Below are 25,022 nucleotides of genomic sequence, written 5' to 3'. Positions count from 1 at the left end.
GATCTGTTTGCTTGTAATTGGTGTGTGTGTGTGCGCGTGTGTGTGTGTGTAAAAGGTCAATGAGTTTCTGGACTCCTAACAGACCCTTGCATTTTTCATCCAGTGCTGCACTGACATTTCTGGATTCTGAGTCATGGGGAAAGCAAAAGAATTGTCAAAGGATCTGTGGGAAAAGGGAGTTGAACTGTATAAAACAGGAAAGGGATATAAAAAAAATATCCAATGAATTGAGAATGCAAAGCAGCAGTGTTCAAACTCTACTCACAAAGTGGAAAATGAGGGGTTCTTTTGAAACCAAATCATGGTCAGGTAGACCAACTAAAATTTCAGCCACAACTGCCAGGAAAATAGTTTGGTATGCAAAGAAAAACCCACAAATAACTTCAGGTGAAATACAGTACTCTCTGAAAACATGTGGTGTGGCAGTTTCAAGAGATTTACAATAAGGAGGCACTTGAAGAAAGATGGGCTGCATGTTCGAGTCGCCAGAAGAAAGTATCCTGCATACAATACACCAAACAGCACAGAGACAAGCCTCAAACCTTCTGGCAAAAAGTCCTTTGGAGTGACGAGACCATAACTGAGCTTTTGGCCACAACCATAAAACAATACATTTGGGGAGGAGTCAACAAGGCCTATGATGAAAAGGTACACCATTCCTACTGGGAAACACAGAGGTGGATCGCTGATGTTGGGGGATGCATGAGCTACAAAGGCACAGAAAATTTGGTCAAAATTGATGACAAGATGAATGCAGTACGTTTTCAAAAAATACTGGAGGAACATTTGCATTCATCAGCCAGGAAGCTGTGCATGGGACGTACTTGGACATTCCAACATGACAATGATCCAAAACACAAGGCCAAGTCGACTTGTCATTGGCTACAGCAGAATAAAGTGAAGGTCCTAGAGTGGCCATCTCAGTCTCCTGACCTCAATATCACTGAGACACTCTGGGGAGATCTCAAAAGTGCAGTTCACGCAAGACAGCCCAAGAATTTACAGGAACTGGAGGCTTTTTGCCAAGAGGAATGGGCAGCTTTACCATCTGAGAAGATAAAGAGCCTCATCCACAAATACCACAAAAGACTTCAAGCTGTCACTGATGTTAGAGATGGCAATACACGGTATTAAGAACTGGGGTATGTAAACTTTTGATCAGGGTAATTTGGGTAGTTTCTGTTGCTATTATGATTTAAAAAGAGTAAACACAGTTGACTGATCATAAATGGCTTCAGTCAAACACTAACCATGAGCAAAAATAGGATTTTTGTACTCACCATAAAATCCTTTTCTCTGAAGTTCATTGATAGACACAGCATCTTCATCTTGACCTTAGGGTTATATTGCCCCTTTAGGAGAGGACTAGGCAGAACAAGTTAAAAAACAGCAAAACTGTACAGTACCACCCAGGGAACGGTCCTACTGGCTATGACCCCTCACACTAAATCCGGCAGCTCAGTTCGTCAAAAGCAGTACAAACATAAATAGGAGGGGTGGGCACTGTGTCCGTTAATGAACTTCAGAGAAAAGGATTTTACGGGGAGTACAAAAATCCTATTTTTGCTCATGGTTAGCGTTTCGTTCATTGACGGACACAGAATCTTCATCTTGACCTTAGGGATGTTCCCAAGCAGAGAAAAAAAAAAGAAGAGGGGAGGGAACAGCAATAACTCCACCCATAACAACCAGAGCTCCTCAACGGAGGAGTTGCAGCCTTAAACAGCCGCCTGCAAAACCTTGCAGCCGAAGCAAGCATCCAAAGATGCGCTCACGTCAACCTTGTAAAATGTAGTAAAAGTGTGAACAGACGATCAGGTCACCACCCGAGAAACAGATGCTTGATGTCGAAAAGCCCAAGAGTCACCAATTGCCCTGGTAGCATGTGCCGTGACAGGAAAGGGAGGCAACCGCCCCCTTGTGGCATAAACCTGAACCACACTGTCTGATCCACCGAGAAATGGTGGCCGACGAGACCGCCAGGCCCTTCTTCGGACCAGCCACCCATACAAACAGCGAGTCCGACCACCGAAAAGGAGCTGTAGCAGACCGATACATCCGCAGAGCCCGGACCACTTCCAAGGAATGCAAAGCAACCTCTTTGGGGTGTGATGGCCAAGGACATAAGGACGGAAGAACAATGTCCTCATTTATGAAAGGCCGAAACAATCTAGGCCTTCTACGTACGATGATAAATCTTCTGAGAAGATGACTTCCATGCCCTCAGTACAGTGGAGATTACAGAATCTGACAGACCTCAGTCCCTTAGCACCTGGCTTACAGCCATGCCATTAAAGCCAGCGACAGTAAAGCAGGATGAAGTATTGGACCTTGTGAGAGAAGGTCCTCTCGCATCCACCACCATTCATACTATGTCGGAGTACCACAGATGCTGAGGCCAATCTGAGACAATCAGAATCCCCTTGGCCTCCACTCTGCAAAGCAGACGTGGTAGAAGTTTGAGTGGGTAGGCATAAATCAGCCGATAATGCCCCCATGGAGCCACCAACCCATCTGCCGCATCCACACAGGGATCTTTTGACCTGGCCACAAAGCTCTGTACCTTCCGACTGAGTTGAGAGGCCAGGAGATCCACATCTGGCGTACCCCACCTTAGGCAAAGGAGCCAAAATACATCCGGATGCAGCAACCATTCCCCTTGATCCAGCATCTGACAACTTCGGTAGTTCGCTTGCCAGTTTTCTACACCTGGAATGTACATGGCCGACAGAGCCGGCACAAGCCGCTCTGCTCGCCGCAGGATGTGAGCGACCTCCAGTGCTGCAGCCAAGCTCCTTGATGGTTGACATACGCCACCACCATGGCATTGTCCGTCTGGATCTTGACTGGACACCCCTGCAGTCTCTGGGACCATGTGGGAGAGGCACAACCTGATCGCCCGAAGCTACAGCACATCGATCGGCAGGCGGAATTCTTCCTGCCTCCAGCGACCCTGGGCCGACTGTGCACCCCAAACTCGCCCCCAGAGAAGGGAATCCCTGACTAGCTGGCTTACCCGAATTTGACAATCCTGGGACAATGGAGATTTGTCCCATTTGGACAGGATCTCCTTTTGCAAGACTCAAGTGTGGAATTGAGCATATGGAACCGCCTCAAAAGTGGCTACCATGAGACCCAGGACTCGCAGGCAAAAACGCAGCGACGACCACCTGTGGGACCACCAACAACTTCATCACAGCTTGAAAAGTCTGCAACTTGTCTGAATGGAGAAAGACTCTCGCCTCTGAGGAGTCCAGAAGCAAGCCCAGGTACTCCAGGCATTGGAGTAGGCACCAACACCAACTTCTGGAGGTTCAGGTTCTTCCCGAAGAGTTTGCATGGCGATTGCCACATCCTCCCTCAATTCTGAGGCAGAAGCTGCTCTCAGAAGGAGGTCCTCCAGGTAACCCATGATTGCGATCCCTCGCTGCCTTAGCAAAGCTAGAATTCAGGCTAGCACCTTGTTGAAGACCCATGGTGCCGAAGCCAGGCCAAAAAGGGAGAGCTACAAATTGGTAGTGCTCATCCCCGACCGCAAACTGCAGAAACCTCTGATGCTTGATGCATATATGGGGACATGCAAGTATGCATCCTTAATGTCCAGGGATGCCAGAAGATCCCCCTGATGGAGTGCAGCGACCACTGAGTGAACCGATTCCGTCCTGAACCTTTGTACTTTCGCCAAGTTGTTGAGGGCCTTGAGAACCAGGACCAGACGGAACCCTTCCTTCTTTGGAACTACAAACAGATTGAAGTAGAATCCATGAAACCTTTCTGGCGCCGTTACAGGCACTATCACCCCAAGCAGCAGTAGGTCCTGTACTGCCCCAACAGGGCTTCCCGACGAGCCAGAAAGATGAAGGTTGGAGGGGAAAAAAAAAAACCAGTTTGGCGGACAACAAAAACTATTTTGTATCCTGATGAAACCAGTTCGCAGATCCACTGGTCAGAAAGTAGGGAGGTCCACCGAGCTGCAAACTCTGAAGGCAACCCACCGCCCAAGGGTCGGCAGGGTCAAACCTTCATGTGGCAACAGATTTGCTCGCAGGTTTGTTTGGCTTGCGAAACCAGGGACCAGCAGGCACCTTGTCGGAGTGGGAACGCTTACCTGCCGACCCGGGCGGATGAAAAATCTGCTTCTGAGCGGAAAAAGAGGGCCCTTGCCTATGGTGTGGCTCCTTACCTTTTCTGACTGTGGGAGCAACGTACTCATTCCCCCAGTAACATTCTTAATAAGGTCATCCAGTGAGGCTCCAAATAGCCTCTTTTCCCTGAAAGGGCAAATCCGCCAGTGCTTTCTTAGATGCCTGGTCCGCAGACCAGCATTTCAGCCAAATCAGGCGATGTAGCGCTACTGCTGATACTGAGGCTTTAGAGAGCAAGGGGGCCGTATCTAAGGCCACATCACATACTTAAGGCCCTGCACCAACTGGTCCGCCAGCTCCACGCAGACTCATGGTGCAATAATTTAGCCCATTCAGTAACCGTCTGACACCAGGGCCGTGGCCAACACTAGCTGCAATGCTGGCCTCACCACCGCCGTAAACATGGACCGGGGGGGGGGGGGCTGGTCAACAATCGGAGAAGTCCACTTCTTCTGGAACTGAAAAGGCCCACTGCGGGCTTCCCCACTCCTTGTACTAAACTTATAAATAATCAAAATAAGTTGGGTAAGGAAACACTAACTGTGTGGGCCCTGAAAGGGACCGACACCTCTGTAAATGTCCTGCTGTATCCTTCATCTTTAGGGTATCCCACACAACTGTGATAAGTGCTCCTACTAGTGCTTTTTCCTGCGCTGACCCAGACACGGAGTCATTCTCACTGTCCGAATGGTCCTGGTCTGCATCCTCTGACATGTCAGAACAGGGGCCGCCTGCCACAGTGGGACCAGAGTCTGAATCAGAGCTTTCTCCAGAAGACGGTGGGGGGGTCGTTTTTTTACCCCCTTGCACCCGCATGCCGATTCCACCCTGACAACAAAGGCCTCCAGGCCCCGCGTCCATAGGCACCGCAGGTGCAGGGGAACTGCAGGGGAACTGGTTGCCTTAACAGGGATGTCTGGGGAAGAAGCGCCAGCTTCTGATGCCATGCTGACCCACACTCGCCTGTGGGACCTAAGGCAAGTCACACAAAATGTCCACCCTCCTTGCTGCCACAGGACTCGCCACCTTGACCCAGGTACTGCGCTGTGCTGCTGCTGTCCGCTCTCCCTGTGTCAGCCACAGGGTGTTCTGTGTAAAAAGCACGCTGTTCTAAAAGTAAACAAGCACCCAGCGCTAGAGACAAAGCAAGCTGAGGCTACTAGAAAATGCCCGCCAGCCGCCTCAGTAAAAAACGTCTGAGGGCGCCGGGATAATGGCCGGACTTTCAGAAAATGGCCGAAAGGAAAAAAAAATACCCCACCATGGCCCAGAAACAGGGAAGAAGATAAGTGGGCCCCCAACACCCGGCCCAGCCCCCTGCCAGGACCCGGAGCCCTCCCCCGGAGGACCCCCCCACCAGATACGTGCACCACACCCCCATGTGCCCAGTCACATAGCGGCCCATAGCATGGGGAGGAGGGAAGGGAGAAAGGGAAGAGTGAGAAACCCCCTAGTCGACCTCCCATGGAATGCTCAGCTGCTCCATCCTGCCGAGACAGGTGGAACCATACTTACCCCACCTGTAGGGACTGCTGGACGCATTGCACAGACAGACCCATCACCCGAGCAGTACGGGGTGGCTGTTGGCCACGGCACACTGACACAGACAGCAGTAGCCCAGTCAAATGTGTGCCCAGGAGCATATAGCTCACCAGGCGCCCCTGGATCAGACAGGGCATGTTGTGGCCGACCCAGCGCATAGCTAATGTCTGCTCACGCTCGATAGCCAGGCTGGGGAGACTACCAGGATCTATATTATCCAGCCCGGCTGTTGATTTTAGATCTCAGAAATCAAAAATGCAGAAAAAACAAAAAAATTCCCAGGACTAATGGTCCCACAGGAAGCCAGGTCCTTCTCCTACACTAGGCAGAAAAAAACTGAGCTGCTGGATGCAGTGTGAGGAGTTCTAGCCAGTAGGACCGCCCCCTAGGCGGTACTGTGCAGTTTTGCTGTTTATAACATGTTCTGCCTTGTCCTCTCCTAAAGGGGCGATATAACCCTAAGGTCAAGCTGAAGATGCTGTGTCCGTCAACGAACAAAAGAGAAACAAAAGTTTGTGTTTCATCATTCATATTCTCTGAAAAACAGCCAAGAAATCTAATTCTGACAGGGTATGTAAACTTATGAGCACAACTGTATATGAATTTAGTCATCAAGCACTATTATTTACTTGTTTATATTAGGGTTGCACCGATACTAGTATTGGTATCGATACTGAGTATTTGCACGCGTATTGGTACTCGTGCACCGATACCTGAAACTGATACTTTCAGGTTCGGTTCTTTGAGCTGTCAGTGGGTCTCCCCGGTGTTAACCGTTTCCCGACCGGCGCACGGAGATGTACATCAGCAGAATGGCATGGACAGGCAAATGGGTGTACAGGTATGTCCCTTTAAATTTGCCGCTGTACCATAGTGTGCGCACCACTGTTGGCGCGTGCGCCAGCCGGGACCTCCGGGACTCAGATTGCGAGTCCCGCGGACTCGATCGCCGCGGTGATACCTGCAATCATCTCACTGGGAGGAAGAACAGGGAGATGCTAATGTAAACAAGCATCTCCCCGTTCTGCCTAGTGACACTGATCTCTGATTGGGAGCAGAGATCAATGACGTGTCACATGTAGCCACACCCCTAGAGTTAGAATCACGCCCCAGGACACACAAACCTTATCCTGCCCCCTAGTGTTTAACCCCTTCACTGCCAGTGTCATTTACACAGGAATCAGTGAATTTGTCACCGATTGCAGTATAAATGACAATGATCCCAAAAATGTGTCAAAAATGTCCGATGTGTCCGCCATAATGTCGCAGTCACTGGTAAAAAATAAAAATGCCATAAAACTATCCCCTATTTTGTAAATGCTATAACTTTTGCGCAAACCAAACTCTTATTGCGATTTTTTGTTTTTGAGGGATATTTATTATAGCAAAATGTAAAAAATTATGCAATTTCTTTTTTGTTTATAGCGCAAAAAATAAAAGCCGCAGGAGTGATCAAATATCAGCAAAAGAAAGCTCCATTTGTAGGGAAAAAAAAAAAAAAAAAAAAAAAAGGATATCAATTTTGTTTGGGAGAAACGTCGCACGACCGAGCAATTGTTAGTTAAATCTACGCATTCCTGAATCGCAAAAAGCGCTCTGGTCAGGTAGGGGGTAGAATTTTCCAGGGGTGAAGCGGTTATACAATTGGTATAAAAAAATAAAAATAAAAAATAAAAGTAATCGGTACTTGTACTCATTGTTAAAAAAAAAAAAAATAAAAAAAAAAAAATAAATAAAATGGTATCAGTGCATCCCTAGTTTATATTGTACATTTTTTTTTAGATTCTATTAGTTTGTACGGAAAATGTGATCATGAAAATATCGCACAATTACAAATGTAAAAAAAAAATTAAAAAAAAAAAAAAAGTAATCTTAGTAGTATCTCACCTGTTTAATCTGCGATATGGATGCATCCCGAGGTACTACCATCTGCACATAGATTCCAGTGGGGAGTAGAATGTCCACATTGACATCTGGAGGGAGCTGTGTATCGGCTGCCCAGATATCCATGGGATCCAACACAGCGGGAGGCATCTTGCAGGTGGTAGTACTACCTGTGAAACATGGTCCTAGAGGGACAGAAGACATGATCAGGTCATAATGTGGAGCACAACATCAAAAAACAATTCTAATTGAGATTAAAGCAGACCCTAACCTGGAGTTCCACCCATTTAAAAGTCAGCAGCAACAAAAAGTGTAGCTACTGACTTAATAATCAGACACTCACCTGTCCTACGGTCTAGTGATACGGACGCACAAAGCTCCTCTCCACGGTGCTGGCATTCTAACGGTGGGCGCTCGGCTGTGGCTTCACAGCCGGGTGTGCACTGCTCATGCGCGAGCCTCGCTAGGAATAAACGGGTAATGTTCTGGGACCTGTGACGTCCCCCAGAAGATTGGGGGGGGGGGAGAGAACTTCTTTCCGGCACCCCGGAGCCAGAGGAGGAAGTGGGTGCTTGGTGCCCTTAAAAAGTGAGTACCCGCTACACCCCCCCCCCAAAAAAAAATACATACCAAATGTGTCAGAGGGTCACCATCACTTAAAGCAGAAGTTCAATTTTTGGGTGGAACTCCGCTTTCAGTAATCTTTTCAACTTTCCATCTATTACATTTTCTGCCCTTGTTGTTTTAACTTTGGATAGCAAAACATTTTTTTTTCTGCCAGTAAATACCTTACACAGCCCACTTCCTGTTTGTCTGGTAAAAAGTCTAGGCTTATGACATCATGCACAGCTTGCTCTCACTCTGGTGAAAGTTTGCCAGGAAGGGAGGTGGGATGAGTCATAAGAGGATCAATCAGAGCAGCAGGACTGCAGAGCTGGAGGCGTGCCTCTAAATCCAGGAAGTGAACATGCAGCAGCTTCAGTTGTTAAAATGGTTGCAGCCAGACTTAGTGCAGGGAGATTTCTGCAGCATATTTGACAATTACAGAATCACAGTATATATAAAAATATGCAAAGTGGTTGGAAGAAAGCTTCAGAATGGCAAAAATGCTTTTATTACAAATTATGTGAGCAGACTGTAGTTCCTCTTTAAGTACTAACAGACAGCAGCATTCTCTTATTAGCTATGTACTGTGTGGTGCCATCCTATTCTTACGGTATAAGCAGATATCCATGGTAACTAAAATCACAGGGAATGTTAAGAAACATTGTGCGTTACAAATTCTGCAACTAAATGACTGAAATCAATCTGTTTTAAATTTGAAAGTTTTCATTGTCAGCACAATCACTAGGCCCAAAATGTAGGCTTGTACAAAACATTGCATTGTGCCAATTATAAAGCTACATGAAAAATCAGTTGTACATATGTATTATAGCAAACTCTGCTTGCAGAAATCTGGAATCTAGACTGGGCCAGGAATCTCCGTAACTCTTGGAGATGGTTTTTATGACGATGGTATAACTCTTGCCCATTTCATATAACTATATACCAATCCTACAATACCCACCACAAGGTCAACTGATCAATAAGCATTAAAGTTTCGGTGTTATTAAACCCAGACTATGAAAACGCTCATTAAATGCTGTGTTCACACTCACAAAGCCACTAAAGCATTCATTTTGTGTAAAGTTAAATATACCTGGTTGATCCTGCCTTCAGCGGTCCCTCCCACCTTCTGTGTCACCACTGCATGCCGAGATTGTGTGTACCAGCTGGTGTCCTGTACTGAGCGTGCTCATATTCCATTTCCCTTCTAAGCTCTTTATGTCCTCTCTTTCTCATCTGTGCAGCCAACATGAGTCTAGTCACATGTGGGCATATACGCAGTGGTAAGTTACACTCCCCTCCCTCCGCCATCTCCTCCTATTGATACACACTATGGGGGTGGGATATACTGTAGATGCTGATTGATTACATTCACTAAGAAGCTCACAAAAAAATAAAAATAAAACCCAGATTTTAATATAAATCCGTATTATATACAGTGCCTTGAAAACAGCGTTAGGTACCTGGTAACTCTTTTTCTAAGAAGTCTTCCAGGGCAGCATCCGAGAGATAGGCTGCTCCTCCTCCCTGAGGACGGGGAAACACATTAGTCCCCCATTATAAAATCTGTCAGTCTTACCTGTGTGCCTCAGTTATATTAAAGCACCAAAAGAAACTAAGCAAGCTAAAGCTTCCCCACTATACCTGGTATTATTGCTTTAGGGTGGGAACTAATGCTGCCCTTGAAGACTTCTTAAAAAAAAAAAAAAAAAAAAGTTACCAGGTACCTAACTCTGTTTTCTCGAATCGTCTTCCAGGGCAGCATCCGAAGGGATGTATCAAGCAATACTTACTAGGGAGGGGATAAAGACTGGAGAACCTTGCGATCAAATGCCTGGTCTTGGCCGGACAGTTGGTCTATACGGTAGTGCCTTGCAAAGGTACTGAAGCTTGACCATGCTGCTTCCCTGCAAATCTGCTCCGGAGTTGCCCCTGGTCTGGTTGAATGGGCTCTGATCCCACTTGGAGGGGGTGAGGTTTTGCACCTCATAGGCCGTTTGTATGGCAATTCTTAGCCATCTGCTGATCGTGTTTTTTGATGCCCGTTTTCCTTTATTGGCTCCTGCATAGAGGACGGATAAAGAGGTAGTTTGTCGCCAATCCTTCGTTCTCTCAAGGTATACTATGAGTATTTCTTACATCTAGCTTATTGTGTCTCTTTTCTTGCTATCCATAGATTTTGGAAGCAATGGGCCAATTACATTTTGTGTCCTATGTAATGTTGAAGAGACTTTTGGTAGAAAAACTGGGTTTGGGGAGAGGATTATTTTGTCTGTTTGTATCAGGCAGTAAGGTTCCATCTTGGAAAGCGCTTGGATTTCTTTCACTCTTATAGCCGATACCAGGGCCACTAGAAGTGCAGTGTTTAGAGTAAGGCTGTTGTCTGAGCTGTCTTCCAATGGTTCAAAAGGGGGAGAGAGAAATCCTCTGAGCACTGTGGACATATCCAATGTTGAAGTTCTGTAAATGTTTGCAGGTCTAGCACTGTTTAGTGACATTAGGAATTGCTTTATCAGCGGATCCTCTGCTAGTCTGGTGTCCATAAAAAGGAGGAGAGTGCTGCCAGTTGTACCTTTAGTGTGCTCTGAGAGATGTTCTTGTCTGCTCTTTCCTGTAGGAAATCCAGAATCGTCGGGATGATCTGTCTGCTGGGAATCTGTTTTTATTCTAGGAGACAAACTTTTTCCTTACCTTCTCATAGATTGCTCTAGTCATGGGTTTTCTGCAGGCTGGAATAGTGTTGATCACTGTCTGACAGTTTGTTTTGTAGTCTTACCCTTTCAGCAGCCAAGCCAAAAGCTTTAGGAGTCTGGTTCGGATGGTTCACTGGTCCCTGTGAAGAGAGATCTGGAAGATTCAGCAGTGTCAGCTGTGGCTGGACGCTGGGGTTCTTAAAGTGGCTGAATTCTGCTCTTTGGGGCCAGTATGGTGCTATGAGCATCACCGCTGCCTTCTCCGCTTTGATATTTTGAATCAGTCTTGGTATTAGGGCAGTTGGAGGGAATGCATAACACAACTGCCGATCCCAGATTTGGCTGAATGCATCTACTCCATTGTTGCCATCTGTGGGATCCAGTGAAAAGAACATAACATGGTAATTTTGTGCTTGCCTTGGAGGCGAACAGATCTACCTTGGGTACTCCATCTTTTTGTGATTCGTGATAAGTTTGCTTGCTTTAGCGACCATTCTGTCTGTCTGTTTTAAAGCCTTCCGGCTCAGAAAATCTGCCAGCGAATTGTCCGTTCCTTTTTCAGGTGGATGCCCAATATTGATCTTATGTTTGTTTCTGCCCATAACAGAATTGTTTCCGTCAGGCTCATTAGGCTTTGGGATTTTGTCCCCACTTTCCTGTTTAAGTATGCCACCGTCGTGGCGTTGTCTGATTGAACCCTTACGTCTCTCCCCTGTATTGCTGGTTGGAAAGCTTTTAGTGCCTCTTCCACAGCTTTTAGCTCCCTCATATTTGAGGAGGCTTGAGACCATTTGGAGTTCGATCAGAGCTCCCCATGTGTGCTTCCAAACCTAGGATACTGGCATCTGTGGTAATCCTGACAGGGTTGGTTTGAGCCCATCTGCTCCCCTCGATGTATCGGAGCGGATTGAGCCACCACTGGAGTGTTTGACTGAGTTCGGAACAGAAATGGACGAGTCTATGGATGAGGGGTTGCCATCCCACTGGGACAGAATTCAATTCTGTATAGGGCTCATGTGAATCTGCACCCAGGTAATGGCTGGGATTGAATACGTCATCATTCCTAGCACTGCCATTCCTTGTCTGATTGTGATAGACTTGGTCCTCATCAGAGAGGCTATTGCCTGCTTGATTTTGTTTTTTTTCTTCAGTTAGGAAGGTTTTGGTTAGTCTGGTGTCCAGTACATAGGCCAAGAACACTACTCTGGCTTGGGGTCAGCTGCAATTTTTCTGTATTTACTATCCCCCCCAGGTTTTGTAGATAGGACATACTTGTGCGTAGATTGGTTTCAGTAGGTGGTCTAGGTATGGTATTACGCCAATGCCTTGTTGTCTTAAGCCTTTTAGAGCTTCTATTATCTGAGTAGATCCTGGGTGCAGAAGAGATTTGGAAAGGGAGAGCTGTATACTGCAGGTGTAGGGTGGCGACTGTCCCTGAATTGCGAACCTCAGGAATCTTTGATGACTTTCCTTTATGGGGACATGTAGGTAAGCATTCTGCAAGTCTACTGTGGTAGGATATTTCTGACTGAATATATGGACTCCATCCTCAATTTTTTGTATTTTATTCTCCTGTTGAGTGGTTTGAAGTTCAGTATATGCCTTAGGTTGCCTGACGTTTTTTTAATTTGTAAAGATATGCAAAGAGAAATCGCGTTTTCTCCTCTTTTTGAGGGACATGACAGATCACTTTCTGATTTAGCAGGTTTTCCAGGGACTCTAGAAAGGCCTTTGCCCGAACTTTGTCCCTTGGTAGGATGGTTACCAAGTACTTGGTTGGGGGGCGAGCAGAAAATTATATTGCGTAGCCTTCTGCTATGGTGCGGTGGTGGATGAATTTGTTTCCTGTGGCTTTCATCCACTGGTGGGAAAAAGCTGCAAGTCTGCCCCCATCTGAAGACCATCATTGCTTTTTGTTCTTTGGATTAGGAGGCTTGAGGATGAATTCACCCTTGCCTTTTTTGTTTTGCTGTCCCCAACGCTTTTTTTGCTCCTGGCTTGTTGAATTTTTTTTAACTGCTGAAAAGGCGCTCTCCCCCACTTTTTTGGTTTGGGGGAACCCTCCCTTTGCTGCAGTCTGTCTAGTACTATTTCTAGGTCAGGCCCGAATAGCAGGTTTCCCGTGAATGGGAGAGATATTGCCTTCCCATGACTTCAGCCACAGGGATCTTCGGGCCAAGTTCACTAGACCTGTGGTTCTTGATGGTACCCTTACGGTTTCAGCAGAGGCATCTGCTAGAAGAGTTGGCGCTCTGGTCAGTGTGGGGATAGTTCTTACCAGTTCTTCGCTTGGTGTGTCACCTTCTAGTAACTCTTGTAGCTGGGTCAACCAAACTAGTAAGGTGTGGGCTGTGCATGTGGAAGCTGTCGCTGCTTCCCAGGCACACTTCAGAAGGGTTTCTATCTTATTCATGGGGGCGCTTAAGGTACCCACATTGTCAAAAGCAAAGTCGGATTTGTTTGCAACATTTGCTAAAGAGGCATCCACTTTGGGGCAATTAGCCCAGGTCTTGGCATCTGCTTCTGCAAATGGATGTCCGCGTTTAACCGCTGCTGGTATTTAGAGTTTTTTCTCTGGTTCTTCCCACCCTTTTTTTTGACAATGTCTTTAACAGTTTGCTGTACTAGAAACATTCTAGGTTTCTTGGGTTGCAGTCCTTTATACATTTTGCCATGTAGGCCAAGTTCTGCAGCTTTTTGCTCTTTGATGCCCAGCGTGACAGCTATAGCTTTTAGAAGACATTCCGTATCTTCTGAGGGGAACAAGTTGCCCTCTGATGACGGATCTTCTTCAGAATCTGAGCATAGGCCTTCCTCAGATTCCTGTTTAGATTCATAAGAATCGTCCTCTTGCTCTTTTGTTCTACCTCCTCCCTGCTACCCGAGGGGATGCATGTCCCACTGGTAGATGGGGTACTATTTTGACTAATGCCCACCAGTGCCTCAAATTTCTCAATTGCTGAGCGTAGTGGTGCCATGGTGCTCTCCATTTCTTTTTCGAAAGAACTGAGCAGGTCTTTGAGGTAACCTTGTGATTCTTTAGCCACCATCTTGTCTATGCATTTTTGGCATAAAGGCTTTTTTCAGTCAGGAAGAAAACGGTGGCCGCAAGAAGCGCATGCTTCGTTGCCGTTTTTCCACCTTTCTTTCCTCTGGGGTCTTTGTAAACAAGCACAAAGGGCTAAATAGACAAGTTTGTAGTAAGGTGGAAACAGAGGTAACTCCAGAGTACTCTGGCTTACCTTGGAGCTGTCCTGGCTTGTAGGATCTGCAGGGCAGGGTGGAGAAGCGTCCGACATGGTCAGCCTCCAGGATCCTCTGCCCTTATTAACTGCTTCCTGCATTAGCTCTGGCCCCGCCCCCAGCTGACCCTTTGTTGGTGGACATACCTGCACATGCTGCTTCCTCTGGTGTCCTTCCTGGTTTTCCATTAGGGAGGCCTTTGCTGATCTCTAATTTTTCTCTTTTTAATTTGCGCCGCCACCCGCAAATGACCTTACAAGAAGGGACTTGCTCTACTGTTTTCTTAGAAGGCTTCCAGCCTTCAACAAAATGGCTGCTGATCGAAACTGCATGACCATCAGTGACATTTTTGGAGTGTCTGCGCCATCTTGGTACACTCTGTGGGGCCGGCCATGCGAAAGACGCCAGGAGAGACTGCTAGGTGTAGCGGGTGCCTTTCGTGGCAGGCAGGCTGGCAGCGGGCAGACAAGCGGGCCTCCACCAGTAGAAGGAACAGAATCTGGGGGGAAAACGCCAGTGGCATCTGTTGCAGCTTAGGGGGATGGTTGCAAGCCCCTCTGTAGGGGGTGAAACCTCAGGCAGAGTATTATGCTCAAGTTCCTGAATGGGATGCTGGACAGGGGGTCCCCTGCAAAAAGCACAGAGACTTTGAAAAAAATAAACGTTTTGCAGCTCCTGTGGGTCCGGAGAAAACACAAACAGCTGAGGCACACAGATAAATGACAAATTTATAATGGTGGACTAATGTGTTTCCCGTTTCAGAGAGGAACCCATCTTTTGGATGCTGCCCTGGAAGACTATAAAAATAAAAAATAAAAAAAAACATTCATTCCCCCTTGACATTTTCTAAAGACGTAAATGTATTTTATTGATATTTTGATGTCCATTTATGAAGCAGTGAAAAAATGTCCTCTGTGTGCCAGTTTATGAACTAAAAGTTTCGTCCCAGGGGACTTCTACTGGGGCATCTAAGAGTTAGATGCCCCAGTAGAAGTCCCCTGGGACCAAACACATAGGGCTGGTTTCTATGTTCCCTATATTGCTTTTAACATTGGGATCACCATTTTATTTTTCCCATTTTAATTTTTTGTATGCTGGTTTTATGTCAAGAAACAACTACTTCTTTCAAACTACACTATGGGAGGCTGTTGTCTCTGTTTTTTATATGATCTACTCTGTGAGCCTCCTCTACATTCATTGGAGACCCATTGTTCGGTAATAGTTTTCCAATTCCTGGACTTCACAGCGAGAGGGTTAACGTTTCTGAGGATATCGTGGAAGGTTCCTTTCCAAATGAAAGATCATCTGCGACTTGCCACACTGCTCCTGAGGGATCGAGGACTCACCTGTCGTGCTGTTCCTGAGAGATCGAGGACTTGCCTGTCCATGCTTGGTAGACCTGGTGTTACCCACATGCAGGTCCATAGGCTCTGGTAAGAGTACCCATTCTTTACATATCTGATGTTACTGCCTTTTGATGCCTAATGGATGTTTCTTCATAACAGGAATGATCACATTGGTGGTTGTTACATTGAACTTTTGGACAGAACTATTTAATTTTTTCAGATTATATTGAGTCTCCACGGACACTTTTTACATTTTATTTATTTGTGTGATACCCAGTCTTAGATATAGGGTTCCCTTTTCCGTACACCCACTCTTTGCACTTTTCACAGTATATTCATACTGTGTTTTTGTTAGCGCTACATTGTTATTTCTGTTTATAGGTTAGCGCAATACGTTTTTCACTTTGTATCCCTGACCTGTCTGGTGTATTCCTTGGCCTTCATGATGCGATATGGTCACAAAAGGTTGTCTAACAAACCTCTGAGGGCTTCACAGAACAGCTATATTTATACAGAGATTAAATTACACACAGGTGGACTCTTATTTACTAAGGTGACTTCTGAAGGCACTAGATTTTAGAGGTATCAGAGTAAAGGGGGCTGAATTCAAATGCACACCACACTTTTCAGATATTTGTAAAAAAAAAAAAAAAAAAAAAACACACAACAACAATTGAAAACCATTTATCATTTTCCTTCCACTTTGTGTTTCACATAAAATCCCAATAAAATACACGTTTTTTGTTGTAATGTGGAAAAACTTCAAGGCACTTGTATACAATGTATTTGCTAATACTTGTAAAGTAAAATAAGAGCCGTGTGTGCAGATGCCAGCTGAACAAAATGAAAGCTAGCATTAGCCATCTGACTCTGCCTACGCCATATTAATGCACAAAAAAATACACATTTGATGTTTAATAAAGATTTGTAGGGCGATGTAAAATAGTTTTATTGATATTTAAATTTTATTTTGAATGTCTCTTTAAGTGCTCAGGGTTGGCCAGACACAGACTCACGCTGTAGAGAGCATACATCAGCAAGTAATAGAAGCCCCTCCCAAGGATCTTTTCCTGCAGATGCCAAAAAACAGGGAGAGAATGTATGACCACACAACTCAACTGCAGGAATAAAAAGGTACTACGAGGATTACATTTTTTTTTAATGAGAAAACATAAAATTCAGTGGCATGCTGTATATGATTTATGTGAATGAATTATGGCAAACACTTCCGGACTAATGTAAGTATGCATATCTCAAATCTGGCTGATCCCTATGTAAACTGAAAATCACTGTTGTAGTCATTACTATTACAGTGATCTCAGCAGTCTTCTGGGTCCAGCGCCGAGTGATCCTCTATGGATACTATGCAGAACTGCAGTTGTTGGCCACTGCACCCCCAAAGACTGCTATTATCAGCAATGACACGCAAATTTCATACCTATGTAAGCTGTATATCTTCATATTCATGTAACCTTTAGCTTTAATGCAAAGCTTCACATTTTGTTTTTATACATGAAGGTGAACAACCCGAGTTCAGCTTCCACCCAGCACCACCTTATACGCACCTGAGGCCAATGTCAATCCAGCACTGACTCCTCTATTGCCAGTGAGGAAGGGGCGGGGTGGGGCAGAGCCTGCACGAGTGCTCCCATAGCAAGCAGCGTACTATGGTGAGCACTTAGTGGGGGGCAGGAGCGCCAATGGGACCCAAGAAGACCAGGATCGGGGCTGCTCTGTGCAAAACCATTGCACGGAGCAGGCAAGTATGACATGTTTGTTATCTAAAAAAAAAAAAAAAAAAAAAAAAAAACAAACCTTTAGACTCACGTTAATATGAATTGTATGCGTAATTTTTAAAGTCATGACAAGTATAAGCTTAAGGCTTCATTCCCACGAGGCAGATTTGCTGCCACGGGGTCCGCCTCTATCCGCCAGCTCAGCAGGAGATCTCTCCGTTGATCTCAGCTGAGCCGGCAGATGACAGGTCCCTTTCTGGTCACTGAGCGGGGAGGGGCTTGTTGAGCGCCGCTGGTTTCTATGGAGAGATCGGATGAAAACAGACAGCATGTCCGTTTTCATCAGATCTCACCCGATCTGATATCGATGGATCCGGACGTAGGGCCATACGTCTGCTTTTGGGGGATCGGACACGTCACTGCTGACATTCGTCGCTCCATAGACCAGCATGTACCGCCCGTTCAGGTCCGCCATCAAAACAGACAGGCGGACCTGAAAGGTCCGACAGTGTTAAAGGGGCCTTATATGCGAGAACAAAGCAGGACTTAACATGCATGTTCTCTGATTGAAATCTACACCTTGGCTGTACAAAAGGAGATGTGCTGGTCATAATCACTGCTCTCCCTCCTTTATGTGTGTAAAGTTCAGCAAGAGCTATTAGGCTCTGTAAACAGCTGCATACATGTACAACTGATGGATATAAGAATCTTAGAAAAATATGAAAAGAAACCAAAAAAGGCTGGCTGACAAGAGCTCAAAATTTTAAAATACACATTTCAAATTTACCAGCAAAAAATAAAGCTAGCGTATACGGGGAGCAGGGGCACGTTAGCTAATCCATTGGATTTACAGGTACCATATTCTCCACTTATTCTACAGCAAAAAACACACCAAGAGAAAAAAACATTTCTTGACATTTTAAAAGTTTATATGAATAAAAGCTTTTGATAGGATATACATCAATTGACATGGTACCTCTAAAGTTCGGTTTAGATTTTTTTTCCTCTTAAGGTGTTTCTTGCTATATAGATATTTTATACATAGTTACATTGGTCCAGCTTGGACAAATACCATGGATATATCGTACCTGGCCGATTCCCCTGAAAGCTGGAAGTCACTCAAGTAGAGACCGCTATTCCAGTGATCTCCACTTGCTTACAGGTCCTGCGGCAGGTGGCTGTCCTGCTGCATTCTGAACACAGGCCAGCTGCTTGGCACAGGAGCCATTCACAGAATGCTTTGCAATAAATGAAGTAGAGAGTATGACGTCAACACATCACCATCTCATCCAATCGGAGAACACTTCACTAATTCAGAAAATGTAAAGCCTTCCGTCGAGCGGCCAACCTCAGAAGGCAGTAGGGCAGCCACTAAGCACAGGAACCAAAAGCAAATGAAGAGCACTGGAGTGGCTCCATCTGATTGGGCTGCGGTGTCTCCAGGAAAAGGAGGGAAAAGTCCCCGACTTTAAAAAAAAATACAGCCACATATGCAATATGCACAGATTCCCAACCCACACAGATATGCACCTAGTCTTAGGGGTTGGGTGAATTTCTGGCAAATGAAAAGGCATTTCTGTACTTATAGGGTCCTTTAAGGGAAAAAACATGGGGAATGACCAGGTATTGCAAATATACTGTACACTGCCTACTATGCCATTTATTTTGTCTTGACATACACATTAAAAGTACAAAGATGTTAAAATAATTGTGCATGTTAGCACAATGATCTAACAAAACAAAAAAAAAATAGTCTTTAGATCAGTAATTTACGCTGCAAAGAGTTGCAGTTTTACCAGGTGCTCTTTTGCTGAATCGGATACAGATTCCTATCATGTCCTACTTCCTGAATGCCGAGAGGGAGGGTCTGTTACTACAGTCACATTATCAGCCATAATCAAATTACATTTCTGTGGGAGCTCTGTATAAATACAGTGAACAGTCTTCCCCACTATTGGCATTTCAAATACACCGACTGCTTTAAAAAGTGGCGTTTTCCTTTAATGGCTGACAAACCCAGAACCAGCATAGTGCCCCGTCTGATGTCTCTAGCCAACTTCAGGAAAACAGATGGCTGACCACCTGCCATATATTCCCATGAAAACAGAATTCATAAGATTAAAGTTCAGAAAAAAATCAAGAGGTGAATGGATATAAAAAGCTTCCTTTACAAGCAGTTCTATGCAGGCTCAGTGTAATATCAAGTTTACTTTGCTTGCAACCCTCATTACAGCCATTACAACTTCATTTTAAATAAGCCAGTGTTTAAAGTGGAACTAAACTGTACATGAGCACCACAAATTAACCTCAATCCATGCTTTATTTTTTTGAGAATCACTGCCAGTTTATTTTTTGCCCTCTGGATCACATTGGGGAGATTTCCCTTCACTTCCTGTCCCATAGCCAAAAGAGGAAATCCCTCCAAAGTCAGGGAATCCCTGGACGTCACCAGAACTAGTGTTACCATTGGAAGATTTCACCTCCATTTGTGTTCTGGCGACAACCCAAAAAATAGGACAAAGAGAGTGTGAATCTCCCTAAAGGGGACCACAGACAGCAGTATAAACCCGACTGGTGTTCTAAACCATCTCCACGCTTTACAAAGAAAAAAAAAAAAGTGGTCTTTAGTTGTACTTTAATGTTGATTGAGAGAGTTTAGTTCCACTTTAAGGAATGTATAGACATTAGGGAACTAGTACATCTTTTCTCACTCTAAAACCTTAGCAAAAACTCTCGTATTATCAAACTGGTGGTGTGGCATTTACAACTAAATTATAATTCACACTGTAGTAGTACTTGCACACAACTAAACAATTCAAGATGCTAGGAGTAATGCAATATGAAAAGAATCACTGCCCTTTTGAACTTCTGCTTGCCCCAGTGTGAGAGGGGTTAACACGTCACGCAGTCATGAGGCAACACTAATAATATCACTTCCCTTAATTGTGTACAACAAACAAACAACATCATGTCTGATTAACAGAGCTGCCATTGTCCCAGAGACTAGGAGTAAATCTGGGCCTCAGCCAATGCACCATAAAGGCAAAGCTCCCACAATTAGAGGGGGCAGTGAAAGAACATGCAAGTCTCGCAAGAGAGGGATGACAGCGACACAGCTGTAGAGGAAAACACGACTTTGCAATATAAAGCAGGAGACACAACCCATCAAGAAAGCACATCAAAATGCCATAGCTGGTATGTCAGATTCTGTCCACCCTAATCTTCCACCACTTACCTGAGACCATGCAAACAAACATATATAATATCCACAACAGAATTTCGGTCTGTCTTCTAATGGTAATACCTGCTGCAGCTCAGAGGAGATCACACTGACATATGCCAAGATTACAACTCTAAAGACCTGGTGTCATGAAATCACCTTTTGATCCATTCTTCTCACAGTAGGTGATGATCATCACTGTAGTTTTACTCTTGTGTCAGAGGAAAACATCTGCAAGAGGCACAGTGAACGACACCCATAAACAGGATGCCATCCAGAACAGTTCACCCTGACTGACTCACCTCCCTGGTTCCAGTTCTGCGTTAGCACAGTGTCCTCCTACCCACGCAGACAAGCGCTTGCAGTACCTGATGCCAGTTACATAACTCCTAGGCTGCACAAATATGACAAGTGTGAGGATTCCTACGAAGCCTCTCGCAGACAGCTGCACATACAAATTCAGTATGCCAATAACCTTTTCCCAACTAGGTCCGATTGAAGGGCATGCCTGAGAATTCTGCCATTAGATTCTGGAAGACTCGAGAGAGAGTCGCCACATGCAAAATGCCATTAAAATGACATCTACAAAACAAATTATGTACATGCTACGGAAAAGTGTTACATGATAAAGTCTGTTATATACAGTGGAACACTGGATTCAGAAGCTTTCAGAGGAGGAAGTATCTGATTTAAAAAAAAAATAAAAAAAAAAAGTGAAGGGACCGACTGTATCCAGAAACACACTAATCACACACCTGCTATACAATTGAATTACTTAAAATATACACAAAAACTACACTTTACAGCCTTAAAACCACTTGCATTCTTCCCACACACTATAACATCACCTTCAGGCTATCAATATCAATTTACTGTTGGCATGTGAGAATATATTACGAGTGAGGTTGTCAGTGCTAAACTAGGGAATGTAGGCAGGAGAAGTTCTGCACCATTTGAGCTGCATACCCAACACGCAGGAGCCATCAAAAATAAATAAATTCCAGTTATTCTTCTTACTTTTCTCTGAGGACCACATTGGATTTATGTTAGGCAGACAGGTGAGTGACAAAAGCAGGTGCAGGTCTCTCCCTATACACATTGCCAAACAAAAAAAAAAAAATCACCTCTGTTGAACTTTTCCCACTATTTTAGGTTGATCTTTGACTTTTATTGTAATTGTCCTGATAAAAAAAAGTTTGTTTTTACAGGCACAGACAGCATTAAAGAGATACAGTAAGCATAAGTATGGCATGTAGGTCAACAGTACAGTGTGGTCATCTGCCAACAGTTCAAAATGGTACAATACGTTAGGAAGAGGGCAGTATGTGACCTCGGAGTCTTTTGTACCTTCAACATGAATCTACAGAATTGTAAGGGAAGAGAGAAAAGAGGGAAGAGAGGAGGGGAGGAAAGAAGGGAAAGTGGGAAAAGAGTTAAGAGGTGAAGAGGAGTATCGCAAAAGCCCTGGGGGTACCCATTCAACATCAGGTGATGGGAGCTGCTTCTCATAGGTCTAGTAGTATGTAGTCAAAACCTCGGGGCATAAAGTTTAAGAGTCACAGACCCCAGGTTTTGTGGAAATTGCACATAACGCAAGTTTAACAGTCAGCTTATCATTGGTGAGCAGCACCTCTCCAGGTAGAATTGGAAAATTAACTCAAAAGAGCAATTTCAGCATATCGTAGACCTGGGTCCATAAAGCATCAAAAAAAAAAAAAAAAAACACCCACAACAGACAGGTCCAACACATGTGAGCATAATTGCCCAGTTCTAGGCAGCCGACTTGAGGTACTACTAGTACAATAGTTTAATATTAGTTTCAAGTGCAAGTACATTGAGATGTTGAGTGTATAAGAGATGAAGCCTGGGTCCTTACAGAATTGCTTTTCGAAGGCCATCATGTTCACCCCTTTAACAGTGAGTGGAATCAAACTGAAGTAGGGGTACACCGAATGTTTTTTTTTGTGGCAAAACCGATACTGAAAATGAAAAATACACTAGGCCCGAAAACCGAAACGTATTTTTAAAAATATATATTTTTATACAGGAGATGGTCAGACTGGGGACACGGCACAGGAGGTGGTCAGAGACTGGGGGCATGATAAAAGATCAGTGCAGCCAGTGTGAAGAGAAGAGGGAGAGGAGAGCCGCCTCCGCTGCCTGGTTGAATAGTGCGCCGGGAACATTAATTTCAATAGCTGTGTGTTCCGTCGCGCGCCGTCACATACAGCCCCTCTTTGTCCGGGCACTTTGATAGACAGATCACCTGTCCAATCCTGGGACGGGTGATCTGTCTATCAAAGTTCCCCGGACAAGGGAGGAGGGGCTGTATGACGGCGCGCAACGGGGAACACACAGCTATTGAAATTAAAGCTGTGATGTTCCCAGCGCTCAATTCAACCAGGCGGCGGAGGCGGCTCTCCTGCGCTATACACCCCCATGATGGGCGGGGATGGTGATTTTATTGTTTTACTATCCAAAGGTAAAACAAGGGCAGAAGATTTAATAGATGGAAAGTTGAAAAAAATTACTGAAGTTCTGCTTTACGTTTACTGCTGCCCACCGCGTCAGCACTGCCCAGTGCAACATCGAGTGTAAACACGTCAAACCGCTTACGCTACACTTCATTTTCTTGAAGCCTCTGGATTGCTCAGTGCAGCTCCTGCACTTACTGTTTGGGAGTACTTCACTATAAGTCACAATTTCTGGCCTTGAGACTACATTTCCCATCATCCCTAGCATCATGCAAACAAATTAATGTTTTCTGCAGTCAATCTCTTGCTTTGGGGAGGAGCAGGAGCATGGCTTGATGTTTTAGTGTTCTAGGATTCCTGTGCATGTCGGCACAGGCTGCTCTGGACTTCAGGCAGTAGTTCTCAGCTGGGGATGCATGCGAAAGGGTGGCACCATGGGACCCTCTGCAAGGCAACCCAAGAAGAGGAAACCTAGGCAAGTGATATTTGGACTGGGTCAAAGAAGATGAATGGCAAGCTCCTAAGCAGTGGCAGACCATGTGCAAAGTATGGATTTTAGCTGCTGTAATTTATATTCAAAGTTTAGGGTTTCAGAACACTCACCCCTTTGAGTGTCAGCTCAATAACTCTTTGCTACTCAACACCCCAACAAGCACCCTTCCTTATGCCCAGGAAAGGTAAATCAAAACTATAGTGCCCCGTACAAGCAGAAGACTGGAACCAAATCTGGCTCACTTCTTGTGTATGCTCTAAAAATTTTACTCTGGTAGACTCCAGCTACAGATTAATACTGCACCAGCAAGAATGTAAGACCATCCCAAATTGCCCCTGCTCCAGCTTTTGCAGATACCAGTCATGGGGAACTTTTCACGCAACTGGTGGGATCGCATGGCTGCCAAAAGATATTGGATAAAAATCTACACAATACAAAGGCTGTGGCATGAATATTTCTTAGTTTCAGACTGGAAACTCACATACTCACAGCAGCTAAAAGGGCAATAGCGGGAGCATGGATATTGTCTTCATTTTATTTTGAAGAAGTTATACATAAAGTAGCCAAATTCTGTTTTTTCGGAAACTGTAGTTTAGAAGAAACATTCTTCTCAATTTCAAAACAAATTTTATCCCCTGGACCCAGTACTACCTATCCCTGAGTTTACACATGGACTCCCACATGGTATACATTCAGTATACTGATGGGGTGATCACTGTGAGGAGCTCACCTCACTGGCTTTTGTAGGGTGCTCTGCATTGGTTGCAGTTCAAAATTCTAATCTGCCTCCATCCTCCCTCAACTCCCCCCAACTCCTCCTGCCTTCCCCTTCCTTTTTTATACCATCCTTAAAGTGGAGCTTTAGTCAGAAAATGAAGTCCCGCTAGATCACTTAAGGATGGCCCCTTTTGCAGGTATAGCTATGTAAAACATTAACAAGTATCTATGCTGTTTAAGACTGGGTTCATACTAGTGTGAATTGGATGCAGGTTTCCCCGCATCCAGTTCACACGACAGAAGATTGTGACTGGCTCTCAATGCAGCCGGTTCAGACATTTCCATGGTGGCTGCGGAGCAAATTGCACAGAGGTCTACAAGCTATGGTACCAATCTTTGAAAATGTATTACACCTAACGTACTGGCGACCTAATTTCTTGAGGCCCTAACATGTCAAGATCGTACAAATACCCCCCTAAAATGACCCATTTTTGGAAAGTACAGTACAAGGTATTTAGTAGGAGGCATGACACTTTTTTAAAGTTGTACTCTTTGCCCACAAATTTTTGGAAAAACAAAAATTAAATTTCTTTTTTTTTTTTTCACAAAAATGTCATATTAAACAAGTTATTTCTCACACAAGGCAAAAGCATACTTGCAACTACACCCCAAAACACATTCTGCTACTCGTCCTGAGCATGGCGATACCACGTGCAAGACATTTTCACAGCCTGGCCACAAAGAAGCGCAACATCCAAGGAGCACCTTCTGCCATTATCCACTTTAAGACCAGACCTCATACCGACACTTTGTTTACAAGTAAAAATCTGTATTTTTTTTTACAGACATTACACCCAAACATATTTATATATTTTAAAAATCTCCATAGGCAATGCTTTATATGCCTTTATTAGTTACTATTT

The 25,022-nt window shown here is 44.8% G+C and overlaps 1 protein-coding gene across 4 annotated transcripts in view; it reads right to left on the bottom strand.

Annotated features, from left to right (window-relative positions):
- PIK3CB (phosphatidylinositol-4,5-bisphosphate 3-kinase catalytic subunit beta) overlaps nt 1-25,022 on the bottom strand; it is a 252,409-nt gene that overhangs the window by 106,256 nt on the left and 121,131 nt on the right. For all 4 annotated transcript variants that reach the window (XM_077488321.1, XM_077488319.1, XM_077488320.1 and 1 more), the window contains one exon: nt 7,575-7,756. In XM_077488321.1, the coding sequence (XP_077344447.1) occupies nt 7,575-7,721 (147 nt within the window). In that variant the 5' untranslated portion in view covers nt 7,722-7,756. The remainder of the gene's footprint in view (nt 1-7,574; nt 7,757-25,022) is intronic.

This window comes from Lithobates pipiens, unplaced genomic scaffold (assembly GCF_037356315.1).
Source record: "Lithobates pipiens isolate NorthernLeopardFrog02 unplaced genomic scaffold, aLitPip1_a1.2 Scaffold_18, whole genome shotgun sequence".
NCBI classification, from domain to species: domain Eukaryota; kingdom Metazoa; phylum Chordata; class Amphibia; order Anura; family Ranidae; genus Lithobates; species Lithobates pipiens.
Note: the sequence above shows the minus strand (reverse complement) of the source record. Positions and strands in the feature narration are given on the sequence as shown.